At 32.9% G+C, this 22516-nt stretch overlaps 4 protein-coding genes across 5 annotated transcripts; all 4 read right to left on the bottom strand.

Annotated features, from left to right (window-relative positions):
• Window positions 1-5706: 5706 nt before the first annotated feature.
• LOC102606340 (copper transporter 6-like) lies at window positions 5707-6467 on the bottom strand. Its single transcript, XM_006356981.2, has one exon. The coding sequence runs from the start codon at window positions 6337-6339 to the stop codon at window positions 5872-5874; it is 468 nt and encodes a 155-aa protein (XP_006357043.1). The 5' UTR covers window positions 6340-6467; the 3' UTR covers window positions 5707-5871.
• A 921-nt stretch (window positions 6468-7388) lies between these two features.
• On the bottom strand, window positions 7389-11909 carry LOC102578350 (B3 domain-containing protein REM10-like). Of its 2 annotated transcripts, none has more exons than XM_015313254.1 (9): window positions 11693-11909; window positions 10315-10624; window positions 9946-10076; window positions 9619-9850; window positions 9162-9292; window positions 8797-9028; window positions 8608-8687; window positions 8245-8479; window positions 7389-7738 (listed from the first exon to the last, which is right to left on the bottom strand). In XM_015313254.1, exons 1-9 carry the CDS (start codon window positions 11756-11758, stop codon window positions 7686-7688), a joined length of 1470 nt encoding a protein of 489 aa, XP_015168740.1. In that variant the 5' UTR covers window positions 11759-11909; the 3' UTR covers window positions 7389-7685. The 2 variants fall into 2 exon arrangements, with proteins under 2 accessions (XP_015168740.1, XP_006357044.1); XM_006356982.2 differs by having other exon boundaries at window positions 9946-10046; window positions 11693-11908.
• Window positions 11910-12779: 870 nt separating this feature from the next.
• LOC102596802 (B3 domain-containing protein REM14-like) lies at window positions 12780-18126 on the bottom strand. Its single transcript, XM_015313253.1, has 10 exons — window positions 18045-18126; window positions 17042-17151; window positions 16576-16879; window positions 16336-16415; window positions 15856-16159; window positions 15607-15686; window positions 15216-15447; window positions 14136-14269; window positions 13827-14048; window positions 12780-13141 (listed from the first exon to the last, which is right to left on the bottom strand). The coding sequence occupies exons 2-10, from the start codon at window positions 17105-17107 to the stop codon at window positions 13079-13081; spliced, it is 1485 nt and encodes a 494-aa protein (XP_015168739.1). The 5' UTR covers window positions 17108-17151; window positions 18045-18126; the 3' UTR covers window positions 12780-13078.
• A 1054-nt stretch (window positions 18127-19180) lies between these two features.
• On the bottom strand, window positions 19181-21789 carry LOC107057730 (B3 domain-containing protein REM17-like). The gene is made up of 6 exons (XM_015313256.1): window positions 21705-21789; window positions 21497-21576; window positions 21108-21338; window positions 20065-20189; window positions 19738-19963; window positions 19181-19269 (listed from the first exon to the last, which is right to left on the bottom strand). The coding sequence occupies exons 3-6, from the start codon at window positions 21316-21318 to the stop codon at window positions 19250-19252; spliced, it is 582 nt and encodes a 193-aa protein (XP_015168742.1). The 5' UTR covers window positions 21319-21338; window positions 21497-21576; window positions 21705-21789; the 3' UTR covers window positions 19181-19249.
• Between the last annotated feature and the right edge of the window lie 727 nt (window positions 21790-22516).

Genomic DNA, 22516 nt, shown 5'->3' with positions numbered 1-22516 from the left:
ATACTATTATATATATATATATATATATATATATATATATACCCTTTAATTTTGCACTTTCGAAGTCGTTTGATTAAAAATAAGTTATGTTGAGATTAATTATCTAAAAGATCAAACCTAAAATAGTAAAGTCATAGTATAGCATATCTAAGAGTAAATTGGTACTGAGCTCGACAACTCTGAACGGAAATGAGTTTATAGAAATATTTGATCACTTGATACGTGACACCCTGGTTTAGGATAAAATCTCATATTGATAAAATACAATAGATATATTAGATATGCATAAATAAGCAAGTCTTACATCTTATTAACGTGTTTTAAAGTTGTGCGGACCTACCTATTGGAAACAATATCACTCAAAAGCGGACCCACATGTATAGGTAAGGTTGAGCGTGCACCCACTAACTTCGGAAAAAATTATGTATATCCATCTTTAGAAACTAGCAGAAACTAAAATATGGAGTAATTAACAGTGCACCCATGGGCAGCATAAAAATGCACTTGAGTCGTTAATACAAACCAAAGCACCTACCCGTAGCTTGCTAGGGTTCTATCCCGGCTAGAACCTCATATTATAACAAAGTAAAGTACAATTGTCATGGAAAGTTTCGCTAACACCTAACTTAAGTTAATATTGGTGTAATCTTTAAATCTTGGATTCGCCTATGATATCGTTAAGAGGCCGAGCCATTATAGATAATATCAGAGTCACTCATGTGTCAACTTTATTGATGGTTCATTACAACCCAATAATTTCGGCCAAAACATTAGAGTATTAGTTTTAAGAAATTCACTTAATAAATATCTAAATTCTAATAAATACTTTTTTCTAAAATTCAAAACTAATAAACTCAAAATTTTAAATTGTTAGACTAATATATATGTCCCCTGAATATGAAAAGCCGCTGCATTTTAATTCCATCAATAATAGTAAACTTTCTAACTTTCCTTACAAGTTACAAAACTATATAATTCCCCCCTCCAATATTATTCTTACATTTAAATCTTCCCTAAAATAAGAAAACATTTTCTACAATAATTACATTTTTAGGTGTTCCATGGAAATCCCTCCAAAGAAACCTCACTTTTTCAAGCCCATTCTACCAGGTTTCAAGAATGGCCTTGTAAGTAACACTAAAAAAAATGTATTTACTTCGTCAGATACATGTATTCGAAATAATATTTTTCTTGTTTCAACATGTAATTAGCACCAATAATAGTATGCTTTATGTATTTAGCAATATATGTATAATCTTATAATGAACATTGTCTAATTGATTAATTTGTTGTACTATAGAAAATTCCTATAGGTTTTTTGAAGTATCTTAAGGGACATGATCAACATGAACATGCAATATTGACAAGAGGTGGTAAGAAGTGGTTGGTGAAGGCGAACGGGTGGCGATTAGAGGAGGGTAGTTGGAAAGAGTTTGTAGAGGAACTTAATTTGAAATTGGGAGATGTTTTAGTGTTCAAACATGAAGGAGATATGAAATTTGATGTGTCCATATTCGATTCGAGTCATCATTGTGACAAAGAGTATGCAAAGTACGAGGACGAGGATGAGGATGAGAATGTTACTCATGACAAGCATTTAAATCAATCATATTTTGAATGCACTATTAGACAATATTGCCTTTCGAAAGGTTTCTTGGTAAGTACTTTCTGTTGATGTAATATACCACAAATACAATAAATTACAGTTGAACTGTTAACTAATGTGTGTAATTGGCTATACACCATGTTAGTGGATTCCAAAACATTTTGCAGTTGCAAATGGTTTCATCAAGGGTAACAAGAAGTATGGTTTGATTATAATTGATGAAACACAAACAAAATTGTGGAACTTAATGCTTAAGTCTTGCAACACTAAAGTTTATGTTGCGGATGGATGGGGAAAATTCAGTGCTGATAATTGCTTAAAAGAAGGAGATCGTATAATGTTTGAGGTCGTTACTAATGGAGAGACACCAATATGGAGATCTCGAGTTACTAGTAATGCAGAAACTCCGATAAGTAAGTTTCAAGGCAAGTTTCTCATCACTAGTACTCCTTCCGTCCTATTTTATGTGATGGTATTACTATTTGGAGAGTTGAATAGTTTTTTCTTTGAATTTCATCCTGTTTTCAGGCAAGGGGTTCTCTAATAAAGAAGCTGCTAAGGACATGGATCTCAGTGACTCTCATTTCATTTGTACTATTAGACCTTATTGCCTTTCAAAGCATTTTCTGGTAAGTTCACAAGTACATTAATATATTTTGATTATTGCGTAGCGAAAAGAAAAAAAAACAAGGTTTATTACATAAACAAACACTCACATTTGACCTCAGCTGACAATAGTAAACACACTCCAACTTTGAGTATGCATATCTAAGCTTGCCTCAACTCATCTCTATTGTATTAGTTGAACACTCCAACTTACAAAATGATCATCTAGATACCTTCAAAATTTATACGTCATGTCAGCGTTGGGTTGAGTGTCCATGAGTTGGAGTGTTTATTTGTCAGTTGAGAGCAAGTTGAAGTGCTTACTTGCTAGCTGAGGCCAAGTCTGAGTGTTTGTTTACGTATTATGCCCAAAATCAAAGAACAAACACAAAAAGATGAAACTCATTTCCTGCATAAGCTTATGAGAACAATTACATTTCTTAGATCATTCAGAAGTGTAAACACAGATACATTTTGATTGTTTATATGTCTACTGTTTCAGTGTATTCCAAAACAATTTGCAATAGAAAACAGACTCAACGACAGGAAATGTAAGATAATAATGAAGGACAAGCAACGATCATGGACGTTTAATGTGTATACAAACGGCCAAAGCACCTACATTGGAAGTGGATGGCGCGAATTCTGCATTACAAATTGCTTAAAGGAAGGAGACCGTTTAATGTTTGAGATCGTTTCCAAGGGAGAAACACCTATCTTTAGAATTCATGGCAAGTTTCTCTTAAAATTTCATCCTGTTTACTTATTTCCTTCTTTAAATTGAGGGGAAAAGGTCTAATTTACTCCTTAACTTTTTGCCTGATATATCCCTCCTTACAAAAGTGATTCACATATACCCTTCTTACTGATATAGGGGTATATATGAGCCACTTTTATAGCAAGGGGTATATTAGTTCTAAATCGTCAAGTTGAGGATGTATATCAGGCTCTTTTCCCTTCAACTTAGTGTAGTTTCTTTGATTTTGGTTATAAATTTCATCTTATGACATTGTTGTTTCTGAATTAATTAAAACTAGATTTGAGAGGAAGTTCATCCCTCCAGCCTGAAGTAAAGAAGAAAAAATCGAATGTTAAAAGAACGTTGATGCCACAAGTATCTGTTGATGCCAACTCCCATTTTATATCTACTATTAAACCTTACACCATCAACAATCCTGTTTTGGTAAGAGTGATTTCAACATATTTTAGTTTGTATAATATGTGTGATAACGCGTATTGATTTGTATATTGAGATAAATCTTAGCAGTATCTTCCCATGGATTTTGTAAAATCAAATGGCTTGATGAGGAGACGTGAGATGATTCTTATCAATGAAAAACGAAGATCATGGTCAGTGTGGCTAGGGAAAACAGGACATCACTTTGCAATTAAAAGGGGATGGACACAGTTTAGAAATGCAAATGGTATTCAAGTTGGAGATACTTACAACTTTGAACTCATCAACAATGGCAAAATACCTATAGTTCATTTCCATTGTGAGTATTTTTTTTATGACCTAATTATACTATGTATGTGTTATACAACTCAGTGTCAAAATTTGAGGCTATGTTTTGTTTTGAAAATTTGTAGGCAAATATTCTGGGAATTAAGGATGCCAAGCCAATTCACAAGGAAACTTAATGTTTTTTGAATGACAAATGGTCGAAGATCATAAGATTTAAAAGTTTTCTATAGGCAGTCTGAAATCTCTCTTGTCTATTTTCCTTTTGTAGTTTTGATTAGCTTGTAAAGTTGTTTTATGAACGATACAAACTTAGTTTATTAAGCCTTTTCGTTTTAAATAATCTTGTGTATGTATATAATTTTAAGTATAAACCAATATTACATGTCTATTTTAAATGAAAAAAATTATTTATCTGTATTATTATAAATATTTATTTCAATTTATAAAATGAAGAGAAGAATGGTAGGTAGTACAGAATATAGGGGATGTGTGGATTTAACCGTTAGTTTCTATCCAAAAATGAACCAAAGCATAATTTTTGTCATTTTTAGGATAATTGGAAGAAAAAACACTTTGAATATCTTAGCTTAATTAGTCAATAATTTGTTAATCAAACAATTTTTTGAAATAAGCCCCCCTATTTACATCATTTATTTGTTCTTTTTTGTTTGACCATAAAAAATTCAGAATTGACTGATTCAAACTTTAACCCAAATTTAGGTCACTCATTAAGGGAGTTTCACTCACCTATAAAACTATAACATCAAATTTATTAATTATATAGATATGTATGTATAACTAAATCAATAAAAAAAATTCCTTTTAGGTTTTCTCGATTTATTTTGAATTTTTTCAAAATTTTACAAATAGCCACTGTAATAATTTTAATTATGCTCCATAGTTATAGTTTGCATGTTTACGGGTTGTAGCTACAGTTTAAATTGTCTCGTTTGTATAATTCGCGGCTTTGTATAGTTTCAGTTATTTTGTATAAACTCGAAATAACGAATTTATACAATTACAAGCATCTAAAGTATAAGGTGTTATACAAATTATATTAATTATACAAATTCCGAATTATACAAACGTGCGAACTATATAAAACAAAAAAACTTAATCGCATAATTATAGCTAAAAATAGGTCGCTAATTGTAATTATGACAAATTATAACTATGTTAACTAATTAACTAGTATATATTTGCTTATACACCTATTTTTCTCAATTTTGGGATGGTTCAATGTGAAGTATTTTACATTAAATTTTGTTTATATTTTTGTAAAATATGATTTGAATGTTACTATTTGTCACGGTCATACTTACTTCTGTTAATTGTAATTAAAACATGCAAAATCATCAATCACAACGATCATTAAAGTAGAAAATTTTCATATAATATATACATCGACAATTTTTACATGTATAGGTTGACGATTTATTTATTTATTTGTTTATTAAAATGGATCGATTGCTGTCACCACCAAGAAAAACATTAGAAGTATATTAGTTGCATTTAATTTAAGTAAGTTAATATATATGAACAGAAAAAATATTTAATTTTGGTTCGGACTTTATTTAGGTTAATTTGTACAAATAGTTGGATAAAATTATAATCCCAAACATATTGTTAAAATGTTAAATAAACAAAATATTCTGAAAACATTTACAAGTAAAACTGAGTATTCTTATTCTTAGATATTAGTGACACTTATCCCAAGATTCGGTTCGATTCAATTTTTATACTTTAACAATTTGGCTAATTCTTTAAAACGAGAAAAGTATCGAAAACATTTAGGCAAATTATTAATTTAGTTCTTCTAGAGATACTAACTAAACTTAAATATAATTTTCGATCTGTCACATATGACATAGCAAGTAGTCTCAAACTCCCGAGTCAGTCAAAAGAATTATTCAAACACTAATCACATTGAATGCTATTGGTGCTGTCAACGGAGAATACAGTTAGCAGGCGGTGACACAAACTACACGAAAGTTGTCCTTTTTTCTGGAAATTGATCCATCACAGAGAATGAACAAAATCCAACATTATTTCAATTCGTCTCCTTTTTTGTAAAACTATTCCTCCATTAAGGATGAATCGTAACAGATGTTTTCGATATCTATAATTCAATAACATTTTTTTAGATTTGAATTTTCAATTTTGAACACAAAGATTCTGTTTATTTCAATTTTCATCAACAATTACAAGGCATAGAAGGAAGATCGGAGGCTTTAGCATAAGCCATCAACGGCGATTTCTTAAAAACCCTACTCCCGAAGACCAAAAACCCTAACGTATGACCGGCAATCGCCGCCAGAAAGATACCGCCATTGAAGGACATCACAGAAAGCATAACCAAATAAGCCAATCCAATTCTGATTCCGTACAACGCCGTCTGAATCAACCCGGCCGTCACATGATTTGCACTCTCTTTGATGTAATTTGAGTGAGATAGCCACTCGACGAAGAAAGCAAGTAGAAAAACGACGAAAAGTGCGAAGACGTACATACCGATGTTGTTGTATCCAGGCCAACCGGAGAAGAGGATTTCGGCGTTTTTTCCCCAGAAAAACGTCATGTGCATCATCATGTGGTGGTTGTTCACGGCAGCATCTGGTGCCGGCGGCGCCATATCTCCGTGCATATTCATAGCGCCGTTCATCTCTGCAAATTGAATCGTCTCTGTTTTGAATTTTCTTCCAAGTTGGAGTGTGAAATGTGTGATGGAGGAGGTGTATACATGTTTTAGATAAGCCAAATTTTGATAGTAACAGTTCAGTAATAATAAATGTTCGTTTAGTACTACTACAAGGAAAGTATAATTTTACCGAACGTTTTGGTGAGGTATAAGATATAATAATCTCAAAATAAAATATAAAATTATTTTATTTCACGTCTAATTAGAGATATTAGGTAGTTTTTATTCCATTGTTTTTGCTATAGTGATAAAATAATGCTAGATAAATTAATATAATATAATCTTGACCATTAAAATTTAAATAAAAAACACGGCGAAATTCACGATGGACGGACTTGATTTATCCTTTCCAAAAGGTAGATTTAATTTTTTTGATAAAATAAAAGGGATTCAATATCTATATTTATATTAATTAAGAATTATGAAAAACATGTGGCCCCACTTCTTCACATGGTAAACACGTGTCTCACTGATTGATAGATAATTCGTCTGTTTCTATTTATATATCATTTTATATTTCACGTCTCTTAAAAAATAAGTAAATTTATTATTATATTCTTATTTAATGATCTTTTGAAGTCAAATTTTTAATAAATGAAAATAAATTAATTTATTTTAATTAATTAAATTGATCAATGCAACATTAATTAATCATTTAGTTTTTCTATGCTGTTCAAATTCATACTTTTAACGCTAATAACTCTTAACGAAAATAGAAAGAATAATGTCATTTATGCATTGATTTTGTGCAATGACAAATACTACCTCCGTCCAACAATAGTTGTCTAATATAGTAGAGTATTATTTTGAAATGTCCAATAATATTTGTCCACTTTACAAAATCAATGAATAATTTTGCATTTGCCCTTATCATTAATTATAATCATTTTTCTATTACATTTTTCAAGACATTGTATTTATTATATTTAAAGAGTGATATAGTAAAATTGTCATTCTAATTATAGTTTTTCTAAAAAGTGTACAAAATCAACCGCGGACAAGTATAATTGGACAGAGGAAGTGAAAAATCTATTATTAATAAAAAGGTCAAAGTAAAATGAAACAGAGAAAGCAAAATAAGATGGTACAACACATCATACAACTGATTTAGCAAAATGTTGTCCGACTCTCCTAAAATGTTGTCGCACTTGTACCAGATCTATCAAAAATGCATTACTTTTAGAGAGGATACGACAAGTACGGATCGACAATTTTGAAGAGTCCAAACAACATCATAGGTAAAATGTACAAGATCCAAAAACATTACATTCACTTGCTACAGTGCTTGCCCATCACCAACTGCTTCATATTTATCTTGTCAATTGGTTTCTGTGATGCTTGGCATCCTTCCTAGAATTTTTACCTATAATTTTCAAAATAAAATTAACAAGGGAAGCTAATGCGGTAACTGAAACACAATAAACAACAAATAATAATCGATATCAAAAATCAAGAAAATACATGTATAAAACTAATACTACGATAGACACGGTGTTCCCAGACTCCCACCAAGCCTAAACCCACCAAAAAGCTAGTCAAAACCTCAACTACCTACTGTCCTTCTACCCTAATCCGCATCATCCATACCCTCCCATGTCCTATCTAATCACTTCTTCGGCCTACCTCTACCTCTCCTCATACCCACTATATCCAACCTCTCGCACCTCGAAGAAATGATACTTATATACATACAAATAAAAGCCAGTGATAAGAACGAAAAGGAATTATGTTCTCTTAGAATGCAAAGTGCTTTCACCTATTCAAGTAAAAGTTGCTTCATCTGGGACATATATAAACCAAACAGAGTCATAGCTTATGTGAATATAAGACGATCAAAAACTAACACGATGCTTAAATGAGGAAACTTACCATTATATTTCCATGTTGTTTTTTCGCCATTAGAAACAACCTCAAACATTATGCAATCTCCTTCCTTTAAGCAATTTGCATCACGGAAGTCACGCCATCCACCCTTGATACATACACTACTGCCAAAAGAACGTAACTTAACGTTCCACGACCTTTCCCTTGTATCATCTCTAATAATCAAATCACATTTCTTGTTGGTGAGACCATTTGCAAGAGCAATTTTTGTCGGAATGTACTGAAACGGTTTATAACCAATATACACATATAATCAAAGAGTTGTATACTTCGTATCTACACCAAGAAACAAAGAGGGGAAAAAACGATATTCTTGAAAGGACTTCTTGAAGTACATTTTCGACTTACCAAGAAATCATTGACGAGGCAATAGGGTCTAACAATGCATACAAAATGAGACTGACCAAAAGGCTTGTGCGTGGCCGTTCCTGCACAGGAAAACGCATGACTTGTTATGGATTCTAATTTGTGTCATGGTGCATATAACAAAGAAATAATGTTATACAAAAAAGAGGTAACTTAAATGAGAAAACTTGCCATAAAATTTCCATATTGGTTTCTCTCCGTTAGTAACGACCTCAAACATCATGCAATCTCCCTCCTTCAAGTCATTTTCAACACGAAATTTACGCCATCCCTTTGCAATATAGACTCCATAACCATAGGTATCAATCCTTAAATTCCATGATCTTTGTCTTTCATCTCTAATAACCAAACCACATTTCTTATTGATGAGTCCGTTTGCCCGAGCAAATCCTCTAGGAAGACGCTGAAATGGTTTATAAGTTATAACAATTTGCACATATATATCATCAGCTTCATGCTTCCGCTGTATCATTAATCCAATAAAACAAATACAGGAAACAAAGAAAATGACGCAGATGTTTTCTTTACGAACTCACAAAGTAATTTCTTGAAAGGCAATACGGCCAGACAATGCACTCAAGATGAGATTGACCAAATGAGCTGCAAGTAGCAAATTCTTCCTTCGGAAAAGCCTTTCTTGTTGACACGATGTTGGGGTTTGGTTTGTCTGTGACAGAGTAATTGTGACAAACTCACGTCAAGAAATCAAACATGAAAAAACGATTACAATTAGGGGTCGTTCGATTGGGTGTATAAGAATAATACTGAATAAGGTTTATTAGTAATACTGAGATTAGTTATGCTTACTTTACTTTTTTATCAATTATTTGGTTTATTAGTATAGTTGTTTACGAAGAACATGTTTTACAGTATAGAGAACCAAACACCAAATAGTTTTGTCGAAGATGCAATATAATGTCATGGTGTACTGCATATAACAAAGAAAAAAGGATCATCGACAAAAAAGAGGAGGTTTTAATCTGAAAAACTTACCGCGAAATTTCCATATTGGTTTTTCTCCATTAGCAATAACCTCAAACATCATATAATCTCCCGCGTTTAAGTCATTCGCAACGCGGAACTCACGCCATCCACCTAATAAATGGACTCTACAATCGTGGGTAGCTAGCCTTAAGTTCCATGATCTTTGTCTTTCATCTCTGATAATCACATCACATTTCTTGTTGAAGAGACCGTTTTCCATTGCAAAGTGTTTAGGAAGGCGCTGAAATGGGTTATAACAATTTGAACATATGAATATGATTATACGCTTCATACGTTTGCTGTAAACAACTCCAATTTGGTAGTTTTGAGACTTACCAAGTAACTATGTGTAAGGCAATATGGTTTGACGATGCACTCAAAATGGGATAGACTGCAAGGGTTGTAAGTATCAGCTTCTGCACAGGGGAACGCCTCGCCTGATGACATGATGCAGAGGTTCGATTTTCCTATTACATTGTTAGTCATAGAGAAATCCATGCCAAGAAAATTAAATATGACAAAAATTACTACAATCAAAACATGAATAGCACGTAATCGTCCACCCCATTACAATGTGTAAATGTTGAACCTCTTTTAACTTCTTCGTGTGTTTACTATTCATATTTTGAAACCGTTAGTGAGTAAAGAACCTGGCTACGCCACTGGACACCACTAGTTAAGATTAAGGGATTCCAAAGATGTTACCTTCGAATTCAAATTTCTTGAAAGTCTCTTCAACATTATTGAATCCTGCTTCTTGTTGAAGATACTCTGCATATTCTCTGTCACAATGACTCGAATCGAAGATGGAAACTTCAAATTCCATGTCTCCTTCATGTCTAAACACCAACATATCGCCCAATTGCAAATCATTCTCCTTAGCGAACTTTTTCCAACCCTCTTCTAATCGCCAGCCGTTCACCTTCACCAACCACGATTTACCCACGCTTCTCAGTATTGCATGTTCATGCTGATCATGTCCCTTCAGATACTTCAAGAAACCTATAGGAATTTTCTGCAGTACTACACAAATTCAACAACAACATACCCAGTGTAGGGGTCTAGGGAAGATAGAGCGTACGCAGACCTTATTTAGGCTGACAAAATCATATCCAACCGGCGCAACCCCCAACCCGTTTAAGTTTGGACGGGTTAATAACTCACTCATTCATTAGCTCAACTCATTTTCAACCCATTAAAAATTGGCTTGATATGTAACCCAATTGACTCATGAGAAATCTTGTCAAAATAATTTTAAAAAACTTTTTCTTCAATTTGATATGTCATATATATATATATATATATATATTTTGATATGTTATATAAAAAAGATATGTTATATATATATAGTCATAATAAAGAAAAATAATAATTTTATTAGGTAAAAACATAGTTTAAAAGAAAATATAAATCAATTAAGCTTAGTAAAAATTGAGTTGGGTCTGAGTCTTGACCCGTTATATAACTCATTACCTAACTCGTTTCAACACACAAAAATTTCGCTTGGGTTGGATCTCGACTCAATTGCCCCGCCCAAATTTGACCCAACCCGCCAAATTACCACCCCTAACCTTATCCCTACCTAGGTAAATATTGGTTGTTCACCGTAACACAAACACGCCCCAAATAAATCTGAATTTCAATTAATCTGTCCTACTTTCCTTTTTAGTCCATGTTAAAAAGACTGTTTTTTTTAACAAATTCTTTAATTTCAACTTTTTACTTGACATGTTTAATACCACAAAATTAAAGGACAATTTGGTAAATTTGACATATATTTAATTTAAGACAACAAAATTCAAAAAATTCTCTTTACTTCATTTAATTTCGTGTCAAGTCAAAATATGACAAACAAATTGAAACAAACCATTACTATTATGCTTTTGTTTAGGACCTGAAATTGTACTAATTTTCTACCCAATTAAACAATTATAAAATGCTTAAAAGAACTATAGCTTTCAAATTTTAGTGTTTTTTTTTCTTTTTTGGAATAAATTCTTCCATCTCCACAACATCATACATGAAACATATAGTAAATAAAAGAAATATTAGAAAAAAAAATAAACTTAAAAGGATTACTTACAAGACCATGCTTGAAACCTTTGTGAATGGGTTTGAGAAATTGAGGTTTCTTTGGAGGAATTTTCATGGCAATCAACAAAATGCCTCTTTCTGTTTTCCAATTCACATTTAAGAAAAATGACTAAATTTTGTAACAATTTAATGAAATTTCAACTTATAATGGAATTGTTGACACCTTTTCAAGGCAGTGTAGACTGTGCAAAGCAGATGACATTTTGCAGTTTTCCAAAGAGAAATTTGAACACATGGAAAGTTGTGTGGGTCCATTTGTTTATCATTTTCCTCAAAATATACAATTAAATTTATTTTAAAAGGTTAATATCTCAATCATATAATGTCGTTGATTAGATCTCATATACAAGCTACTCTCTGTTTATTTTTACTTGTTATTGTTTGACTTGACATATTCATTAATTTAGGCATTTTACAATAATATCCCTATTAGTTGATGTTAATATTAGATGTTGAAAAAAGATTTGAAGAATAGTATTTAATGCTAATGGTATTAAATTGAAAGAAATAGTTGTATTTTCTTGATATGTCAAAATTGACAAGTAAAACTGAAAATATATTAGTTACAAGTAAAAGTAAACGAAGAGAACACCATATACTGTTATAAATATTTTTGTCACCTTATTTTTTTTTTTACTTTATTTGAAAATTTTAAAGTTGGAACTAAGGATGAAATTGTGTTTGTGTTGATAATTTTTGTAACTTAAAAAATTCAATTTAATCCGAATTTATTTGAATTGTAACTTGTTCAATCTAAAAATCAAAATTTTCATATCCAATCTAAATGATCCAAACATTCACCCCTAGTTTCAACAACACAAACAAACCTTGAAATAATATTGAGCCCACAAAATTTACTGTCCTTTAAAGAATTTGATCTCCTAACAATACTGGAAGTTTTGAATCATTTCCTACCAACAACAACATACCAGTGAAATCCCAGAATATACACAAACCTTATTCCACTACATCGTGGAGGTAGATATGTTGTTTCTGAAAGACCCTAGACTTAAGTGAAGAAAAAAGAGACAATAAGAAAAGGTAGTAAGCAACAAGAAAACGGTGCAAAATCTACAACAACAGAATAGTGCAATAACTAATAAACAACATACTACAACAGATGACTAAAACAAGAATCATTTCCTCCCAAAACAAAACAAAATTTACCAATATTGGAATAGCTTCCAAAAATTTATCAATCAATCAGATAATCGAAATCCAAATCCAAGCTGCGCGATGAAAAATGCTTGCCTTCTTCCTAACTCTTTAAGTTCTTTTCTATTTATTCCAAACTAATTCTTCTCTTTCCTCTGATAAGGAACAACATCAACTTGCTTCAGTGCAAGTTTCCTTGGCCATCACCAACTGCTTCATATTATCCTGTCAATGGCTTCTGTGATGCTTGGCGATTCGCATCCTTAACTCCTAGAATATTTACCTACAGTTTTCAAAACAAGATATAGACTCAAGTTCTGAGACTGAATTGTATAAAACTTTACATAACACTATAGAGGTCTAAGCCCTAAGGTAAACCTTTATATATGGAAAATTTGATAAGCAATTGTTTGGACATTTGATACATAATCAAATATACACAGACTTGCAGGCTCACACAGAGCACACATTCACACACTGACAAATAATCCCTCCGTTTCAATTTGTTTGCCCTACTTTTCATTTTAGTCGTTTCTAAAAGAATGTTTCTTTCCTTTTTTGACAACTCTTTAATTTCAACTTTCTACGTGGTATGTTTAAGATGACTACAAGATTAAAGGATATGATAGTACATTCTACATGTCTTTAATTTATGACCACAAGATTCAAAACTCTTTTTTACTTTCTTAAACTCCATGTCAAGTCAAAACTAGACAAACAAATTGAAACGGAGGGACTATAAAATTACTTCCAGTCTCCATTTACTCTCTAACCAGTCAGCTAAAAATTGACCATTAACGGTACAATCAACACAATTTGAATCAAGATTTTGTGCAACTTTAAAGTTAACATAACATTCATGTAAGAAGATGTTTATGGTTCCAAAATAACTTCCACGTTCTAATAACAAAAGGAACAAAAAGGAAAAATAACAACATATACGAAAGAGAGATAATAGAAATACTCACATGAGCTATAGGTATTGTGCCATTGTTGATGAGTTCAAACTTGTAAGTATCTCCTACTTGAATACCATTTGCATTTCTGAACTGTGTCCATCCCCTTTTAATTCCAAATTGATGTCCCGTTCGCCCTAGCCACACTGACCATGATCTCTGCTTTTCGTCGATAAGAATCATCTCACTTCTAATCATCAAGCCATTTGATTTTACAAAATCCATGGGAAGATACTGCTCAAATTTATCCCAATTCAGCATTATCACAAAAAAACAAAAATAAGCAAAGGTTTTTACTAAATTTGTTCAGATCACTCTTACCAAAAGAGCTTTTGTGAAGGTGTAAGGTTTGATAGTGGATATGAAATGTGGGTTGGCATCAGCAGATGTTGAAGCTGGTGTTTGCGATATTGGAGTAGTCACGTCTGATTTCTTATGCCTAAGACGTGTTATTGCTTTAAAGTAACCAAGAAAAGAAGAAGAAAAAATTGTTATGCACATGATAGTTACAACATTAATGCAGAAATCCAAACGGACATTTGGTTTGCACATAAAAGTCAATATACGAATGATTATATCAAGTTGATTTTTACTTAATACTTCTAAAGTCTTCAAGAGTCTTTGCTGAAGCATACCAGAGTAATTTAGTCAGCAAATGTGACTTGAATAGACAACATACATGCTGAAGTTTCTCAACCAGTGCCAACAAAAGGTTAAGTCCAATTTCAACCATGTTCCTCTTAGGGTATCGAAAGGCCATCAAATAGAATCTATAACAAGCTTTAAGACCTCGTTAAAAATATTGTTTTTCATGTTCTTTAGGCAACATGTTTAAACAGTTACAAAAACTGGTCTAGAAAGCAGTTACCGAAGACCATCTTTAGTAACCAAAACACACACATTCACTGCAAAGGTCTTCTACAGAACTATTTAATGCATCTCTGTTTCATTCTTTTCAAGAAAAAGAATAATCAATATAATTTGTCAAATATTGTTTATCCCACATGAATTTTCTTTGAAGTTTTTAAATATCAAAACATGAAAATTTGAAAATATATTCTGATGGAACCTGCGACAGGGTCTTTAGTTTAAAGGTCTAAATACATAAACATGAGCCAAGGGCCCCTTTATTTTGGATTATAGCCTACGAAAAATGAAGCACTTTGTTATAATAAGCAAAAGCAACTAAAACAAAAGTACAATGTTGAATTCCAACTGTTTGGTTGGGTAAATTTTAAACAGTGAAGTTGTTTGTGAAGAACATGTAAGAACATGTTTTACAGTTTGGAGAACAAACACTAAATAATTTTGTTGAAGATGCCATATAGTGTCATGGTGTATATATCAAAGTAGAAAGATCGTTGTAAAAAAGACAGAGGTTGCTTAAATAAGAAAACTTACGGTGAAATTTCCATATAGGGTTTTCTCCATTAGCAACAACCTCAAATGTCATATAATCTCCCTCCATTAAGTTATTCACAACGCAGAAGATACTCCATTCACCATATACACGGACACATGAATCATAGGCAACAAGCCTTAAATTCCATGATCTTTGTCTTTCATCTCTGACAATCAGACCACATTTCTTGTTGGTAAGGCCGTTCACGATTGCAAAATGTTTAGGAAGGCGCTGAAATGGTTTATAACAATTTGCACATATGATACTCTTCGTACTTTTGCTGTAAATAACTCTAATGAACAGAGGAGGGGAAAAATAAAATGGTGCAAATGTTTCCTTTAGCCTGAAATTACTTGAAGTGTTGAGGGGAAATGAGTTTTTGAGACTTACCAAGTAACCATTTGAAATGTAATTTGGTCTGACAATGCACTGAAAATGAGATTGACCCCTAGAGTTGTGAGTAGCAGCTTCTGCACAGGGTTAGATTGTAGACAAATCCATGTCAAGAAAATTGAACATGACAGAAATGACTACCACCAACACATGATAGAGTTTAAGCATCCACCCCGGACATCTATTTGTTGGTTTTTAATCTAAGCTAGTTGACACTTATGTTAAGAGGGACTCTACGGATGTTACCTTTGAATTCCACTTTCTTGAAAGTCTCTTCAGCATTATCGCCTCCTTCCTGCAGATACTCTGTGTATTCCCTATCACAATGACTCGAATCAAAGATGGAAACTTCAAATTCCATATCTCCTTCATGTTTGAAGACCAAAAAATCTCCCAATTGCAAATCATGCTCCTCTGCAAACTTTTCCCAACCCTCTTCTAATCGCCAGCCGTTCACCTTCACCAGCCACTTTTTCCCCATCCTTTTCAGTATTGCATGTTTAATATGGTTCAGTCCCTCCAGATACTTCAAGAAACCTATGGGAATTTTCTGCAGTACAACATAAACTTGCTCCAATTAAAAGAACTATTGCTTTCAAATTTGTGTTTTTTTCTTTTCTAGGATATATTCTTCCACCTCCACAACATCATATGTGCAACATATAGTAAACAAAGTAAAGATGAAAAAAAAAAAAACATGAAAGGATTACTCTTTTAGAGACTTACCAAGTAACCATTTGAAATGTAATTTGGTCTGACAATGCACTGAAAATGAGATTGATCCCTAGAGTTGTGAGTAGCAGATTCTGCACAGGGTTAGATTGTAGACAAAAATTGAACATGACAGAAATGACTACCATCAACACATGATAGAGTCTAAACAACCACCCCGGACATCTATTTTTTAGTTTTTAATCTAAGTTAGTTGAAACTTGTGTTAAGATTAAGGGACTCTACAGATGTTACCTTTGAATTCAACTTTCTTGAAAGTCTCTTCGGCATTATTGCCTCCTTCCTGCAAATACTCTGCGTATTCTCTATCACAGTGACTTGAATCAAAGATGGAAACTTCAAATTCCATATATCCTTCATGTTTGAAGATCAAAAAATCTCCCAATTGCAAATCATGCTCCTCTGCAAACTTTTCCCAACCCTCTTCTAATCGCCAGTCGTTCACCTTCACCAGCCACTTTTTCCCCGTCCTTTTTAGTATTGCATGTTTAATATGGTTCAGTCCCTCCAGATACTTCAAGAAACCTATAGGAATTTTCTGCAGTACAACATAAACTTGCCCCAATTAAAAGAACTATTGCTTTCAATTTTTTGTGTTTTTTCTTTTCAAGGATAAATTCTTCCACCTCCACAACATCATACATGCAACATATAGTAAACAAGGTAAAGATGGAAAAAAAAACATGAAAGGATTACTCACAAAACCATGCTTGAAACCTGGCTGAATCGGTTTGAAAAATTGAGGTTTCTTTGAAGCGATTTTCATCGCAGTCACTAGATGACTTATTGGTCTAGAAGAAAAACTTAGTCCTGAATCAAAATTGCAATAGAGTGATAAGTAATAATACAATTTATAGAGACAAAACAAAAGAATTTCAATAAAGGAAATAACCACTGTCGGGAAATTTTAGTAATTCACTTAATTGACTACTTGAACTTTCACCATGTTGATGATGGGGGTTCGATTTTCCATCTTGAAATCTCCTCCCAATTTCTCATTTTACCTGTACTTGATTCAGAAGTGACCGGTCTGGATCTGTGGAGAAGAAACGGAATTCTTCCGAATAAATGGAAAAAAGAAGTATTGATGAGAAATGGGTTTAGGGTTTACTAAGCGGATCCTCCAAGAAAACTAAAATTTCTCGTCAATGAACTGTAAACTCGGATTGATTCTTGCCTTAATCATGATTAGCCAAGTTATTGCTCGAATTGAACACACTTATCATAATTTAATATTAATGACCGAGATCTAATTGATTCTTGCCTTAATCATGATTGGAATAATCTGTTCCTCCCCTACATTCCATCAGTTCATTTTTACTTGTTTCTTTTAACATATCAAAAGAAGTGTCACACCCTGAGCCTAGACCCTAGGTGGGACTGGCACTCGATGCCATTGCTAGTTCGAGCATACCCATAACATAGCACTAAACATGAGCAGAAACATAGTTTAAAAACATTCGAAGAGACAAGTCTCGTAAAAGAAACACTCTTCATAATGTAAGTTATAGTACTGAAATTACTAACAAGGACACGAAGGTCCAAACTAAAGCATAACTAACTGTCTATCTATAAGGCCTCTAAACATAATTGAGTAATGTCTACGAGTACAAGGCACACATAATCATAAAGTACTAGAAAACTATAAACTAGGCCCCTAGGAGATCACCAATAGCAAAAGCTATAGGACCTAAAGATGTTACCTTTGAATTCAAAATTCTTGGATATCTCTTCAACATTATTGCATCCTGTTTCTTGTTGAAGATACTCTGCATATTCTGTCACACTGCCTCAAATCAAAGATGGAAACCTCAAATTCCATGTCTCCTTCATGTTTGAAAATCAACAAATCTCCCAAATTGCAAATCATTTTCCTTAGCAAACTTTTTCCAACCCTCTTCTAATCGCCAACCATTCACCTTCACCAACCACATTTTACCTGTCCTTCCCAGTATTGCATGTTCATATTGATCGTGTCCCTTCAGATACTTTAAGAAACCTATAGGAATTTTCTGCAGTACAATGCAAACTTAACAACAACATACCCAACGTAGGGGTCTAAGGAATGTAGAGTGTACGCAGCAGACCTTATGTCTACCTTGGAGGTAGAGAGGTTGTTTCAATATAACACAAACTTGCCCCAAATAAACACTAGAAAAAGATACAAAAGAATGTCTTGCTTTCCTTTTTAGTCCATTCAAAAAAGAATGTATGTTTCCCTCTTAACAACTCTTCAAAGACGAGTAAAGAATTACAGAGATCTTGATCTCTTAATGGAGATATAAAATCACGATAATTTTAGTCTTTGAAATACAAATGGTAAGACATACACAGAAAAAACACATGAACCTATTTCTTTCGAAATGAAACAAAATTTACCCGTGTTGGAACAACAATACTTCAAATTCCAACATAAATCAAGTGCCACGACCAAACAAAGCACACAATTCTATTTCTTTCGAAAACAATACTTATAGAAAGAGGAGATATATTTCAAAAATTCATAACAAATTCTGAAGCAATGCCGTAGTATATATAGCTAACAAATAAGTATTGACTTATTGTGATGAAAAGGTGTAACCATTCCAACAATTAATCAATCAATCAGATAATCCAAATCCGAATTCAAGCTGAGCGATGACAAAATGTTTGCCTTCTTCCCAACTCATTAAGTTACAGAGAAGTTCTTTTCTATTTATTCAAAACTAATTATTCTCCTTCCTCCGATATGGAACAACATCTCTTCATTTCTCATTCACGGATCTAAAGGCTACCATAATCTAATTACTATCATGCATGAAAAGGATACTTTGAAAACAAAAGTACAACACATGCTAATTTCTTTGCCCATCATCAAATGCTTCATATCATCTGCAATGACTTCTGTGTTGCTTGGCAATTGGCATCCTTAATTCCCAGAATATTTACCTACAATTTTCAAAACAAAACATAGACTCAGTTCTTAGACTGAATTGTACAAAGCTTTACTTACATAACCATAGAGGTCTAAGGTAGACCTTTTATATGGAAAATTTGGTAAGCAATTGTTTGGACATTTGATACAACATGATACAATATCAACACAAAATAAAAATTGTTTTTTTTTTGTACACAATACAGGGACTTGCACTCTCACACAGAGTACAAATTCACACACTGACTATAAGAAATAGAATTACTTCAACAGTCTCCATTTACTCTCTAACCAATCAAGGTCAGCTAAAAATTTGACCATTAACAGTACAATCAAAATAATTTGAAGCCTTCAAAATTGTGTTAAAAATTGTTTTTGGTTCCACAATAACTCCCATAATCTAATAACAAAAGGGACAAAAAGGAAAAATAACAACATATCACACAGGATAGTCATGAAACTAAAGAGAAATAAAGCAATACTCATATGAATTATAGGTATTGTGCCATTGTTGGTGAGTTCAAACTTGTAAGTATCTCCTTCTTGAAAACCATTTGCTTTTCTGAACTGTGGCCATCCCCATTTAATTCCAAAGTGGTTTTCCATTTGCCCAAGCCACACTGACCATGATCTCTGCTTTCCATCGACAAGAATCATCTCACTTCTACTCATCAAGCCATTTGATTTCACAAAACGCATCGGAAAATACTGCTCAAATTTATCCCAATATATAGATCAATACGCCGTTATCACAACAAAAAGAAAAAAATAGCAAAGGTTTTTACTAAATTTGTTCAGACCACTCTTACCAAAATAGCTTTTGTGAAGGTGTAACGTTTGATAGTGGATATAAAATGAGGGTTGGCATCAGCAGATGTTGAAGCTGGTGTTTGCGATATCAGAGTAGTCATGTCCGACGTCTTATGCCTAAGATCTGTTATTGTTTTGAAGTAACCAAGAAAAGAAGAAAAGAAGAAAAAAGAAACATCACAATCATTATGCACATGATATTTGCAATATTAATGTAACTCTTTCTTTACTTGGTTTGCTCATAAAAGTAAATATACCAATACTTATATCACATAGATTTTTATTCAATACTTCTCAAGTCTTTGCTGAAGCATACCAGAGAAATTAAGTCAGCAAATTAGACTTGAATAGACAACATATATGCTGAAATTTCTCTAGCAGTGCCAACAAAATGTTAACTCCAATTTCAGCCATGTTCCTCTTAGGGTGTCGGAAAGGCCATCAAAATAGAATCCATAACAAGCTTGAGTCCCTAGTTAAAAGTATTGTATTTCATGCTCTTTAAGCAACATGTTTAAACAGTTACAAAAACTGACGGTCTAGAAAGAACTTACCGATGACCATCTTAACTAACCAAAACACACACATTCACCGCAAAGGTCTTCTACAGAACTAGTTTATGCATCTCTATTACACTCATTTCAAGAAAAAGTACTTGTATTGATACTATTTGACAAATATTGTTTAATCCACATGAATTTTCTTTGAAGGTTTTAAATAAAAAAATATGAAAATTTATCCAAATGGAGACTGCAACAGCTTGCCTTTAATTTAGAGGTCTCAATACATAAACATGAGCCAAAGGCAGCACTTTGTTATAAGAAGTAAAACGCAACTAAAAAGAAAGTACAATATTAAATTTTTCAACTGTTTGGTTGGGTAAATTTTTAACAGCGTAGTTATTTGTGAAGAACATGTTTTACAGTTTGGAGAACCAACACCAAATTATTTTGTCGAAGATGCCATATAGTGTCATAGTGTACATATCAAAGTAAAAAGATCGTTGACAAAAAGACAGATGTTGCTTAAATGGAAAACTTACAGTGAAATTTCCATATAGGTTTTTCTCCATTAGCAACAACCTCAAACATCATATAATCTCCCTCCTTCAAGTTATTCACAGCGCAGAAGTCACTCCATCCACCAAATACACGGACACTTGAATCATAGGTAACAAGCCTTAAATTCCACGATCTTTGTCTTTCGTCTCTGATAATCAGACCACATTTCTTGTTGAAGAGACCGTTTTCCATTGCAAATTGTTTAGGAAGCGCTGAAATGATTTATAACAATTTGCATATATGATATGCTTCATACTTTGCTGTAAATAACTCCAATAAACAGAGGAGGGAAAAGACAAAATGGTGCAAATGTTTCCCTTTAGCCTGAAATTTCTTGAAGTGTTAACGGGAAATGAGTTTTGAGACTTACCAAGAAACCCTTTGAAACGGAATATGGTCTAACAATGCACTCAAAATGAGATTGACCCCAAGAGCTGTGAGTAGCAGCTTCTGCACAGAGTTAAGATTAAGGGACTCTAAAGATGTTAATCTAAACAACCACCCCAGACATCTATTTAAGATATTAATCTAAACTATTTGAAACTTATGTTAAGATTAAGGGACTCTAAAGATGTTACCTTTTTCCACTTTCTTCGAAGTCTCTTCAACATTATTGCCCTCTTCTTCCTGCAGATACTCTGCATACTCTCTGTTGCAATGACTTGAATCAAAGATGGAAACTTCAAATTCCATGTCTCCTTCATGTTTGAAAATCAACAAATCTCCCAATCGCAAATCATTCTCCTTAGCAAACTTTCCCCAACCCTCTTGTAATCACCAGCCGTTCACCTTCACCAGCCACTTTTTACCCCTACTTCTCAGTATTGCATGTTTAATATGGTTGAGTCCCTTTAAATACTTCAAGAAACCTATAGGGATTTTCTGCCAGTACAACATAAACTAGCCCCAATTAAAAAAACTAAATCTTTCAAATTTTACTGGGATAAATTCTTCCACCTCCACATCATCATACATGCAACATATACTACATCTACACTTTTCTTTTTAGTTCATCCAAAAAGAATGCCACCTTTCTATAATTGGAAAAAAAATTACTTTAAACTTTCCCCTTTCAAAAATCTTACTTTACTTTCTTAAACTTTGTATCTAAGTCAAAATATGTCAGATAAATTGGGACCAAAGCGAGTAGTAAACAAAGGAAAGATGATTTTTTTTTCGAAAAGGATAACTCACAATACCATGCTTGTAACCTGGCTGAATTGGTTTGAAAAAATGAGGTTTCTTTGAAGCTATTTTCATGGCAGTCAACAAAAATGCCCTTCCTGTTTGCAAAATCAAAATTACAGTAGATTGGTAAGTAGTAATTCAATTTATACAGACACAACATGAAAAAAAAAATCAAGTAAAGAAAATACCAGATAGTCGGAAA

Source organism: Solanum tuberosum, unplaced genomic scaffold, assembly GCF_000226075.1.
Source record: "Solanum tuberosum cultivar DM 1-3 516 R44 unplaced genomic scaffold, SolTub_3.0 scf00240, whole genome shotgun sequence".
Classification (NCBI taxonomy): Eukaryota; Viridiplantae; Streptophyta; class Magnoliopsida; order Solanales; family Solanaceae; genus Solanum; species Solanum tuberosum.
The sequence above is the reverse complement of the archived record's forward strand: the minus strand, read 5'-3'. Positions and strand labels throughout refer to the sequence as shown.

Excerpts from the sequence above, each read along its gene's own strand:
- LOC102606340 (XM_006356981.2), bottom strand. The coding sequence starts at position 6,339 with ATGAACGGCGCTATGAATATGCACGGAGATATGGCGCCGCCGGCACCA.
- LOC107057730 (XM_015313256.1), bottom strand. The coding sequence starts at position 21,318 with ATGGAAAACGGTCTCTTCAACAAGAAATGTGGTCTGATTATCAGAGAC. Across the intron at positions 20,190-21,107 it reads ACCTATATGGAAATTTCACT|ATCTTAGGCATAAGACGTCG; the intron begins GTAAGTTTTCCA and ends AAACAATAACAG. Across the intron at positions 19,964-20,064 it reads CCTTCACAAAAGCTATTTTG|TATTTTCCGATGCGTTTTGT; the intron begins GTAAGAGTGGTC and ends AAATTTGAGCAG.
- LOC102596802 (XM_015313253.1), bottom strand. The coding sequence starts at position 17,107 with ATGAAAATCGCTTCAAAGAAACCTCAATTTTTCAAACCGATTCAGCCA. Across the intron at positions 16,160-16,335 it reads ACATTTCAAATGGTTACTTG|AAAATTCCCATAGGTTTCTT; the intron begins GTAAGTCTCTAA and ends GTTGTACTGCAG. Across the intron at positions 15,448-15,606 it reads ACATTTCAAATGGTTACTTG|CGCCTTCCTAAACATTTTGC; the intron begins GTAAGTCTCAAA and ends AAACCATTTCAG.
- LOC102578350 (XM_015313254.1), bottom strand. The coding sequence starts at position 11,758 with ATGAAAATTCCTCCAAAGAAACCTCAATTTCTCAAACCCATTCACAAA. Across the intron at positions 8,688-8,796 it reads ACCAATATGGAAATTTTATG|GAACGGCCACGCACAAGCCT; the intron begins GCAAGTTTTCTC and ends TTTCCTGTGCAG. Across the intron at positions 7,739-8,244 it reads AACAACATGGAAATATAATG|GTAAAAATTCTAGGAAGGAT; the intron begins GTAAGTTTCCTC and ends TGAAAATTATAG.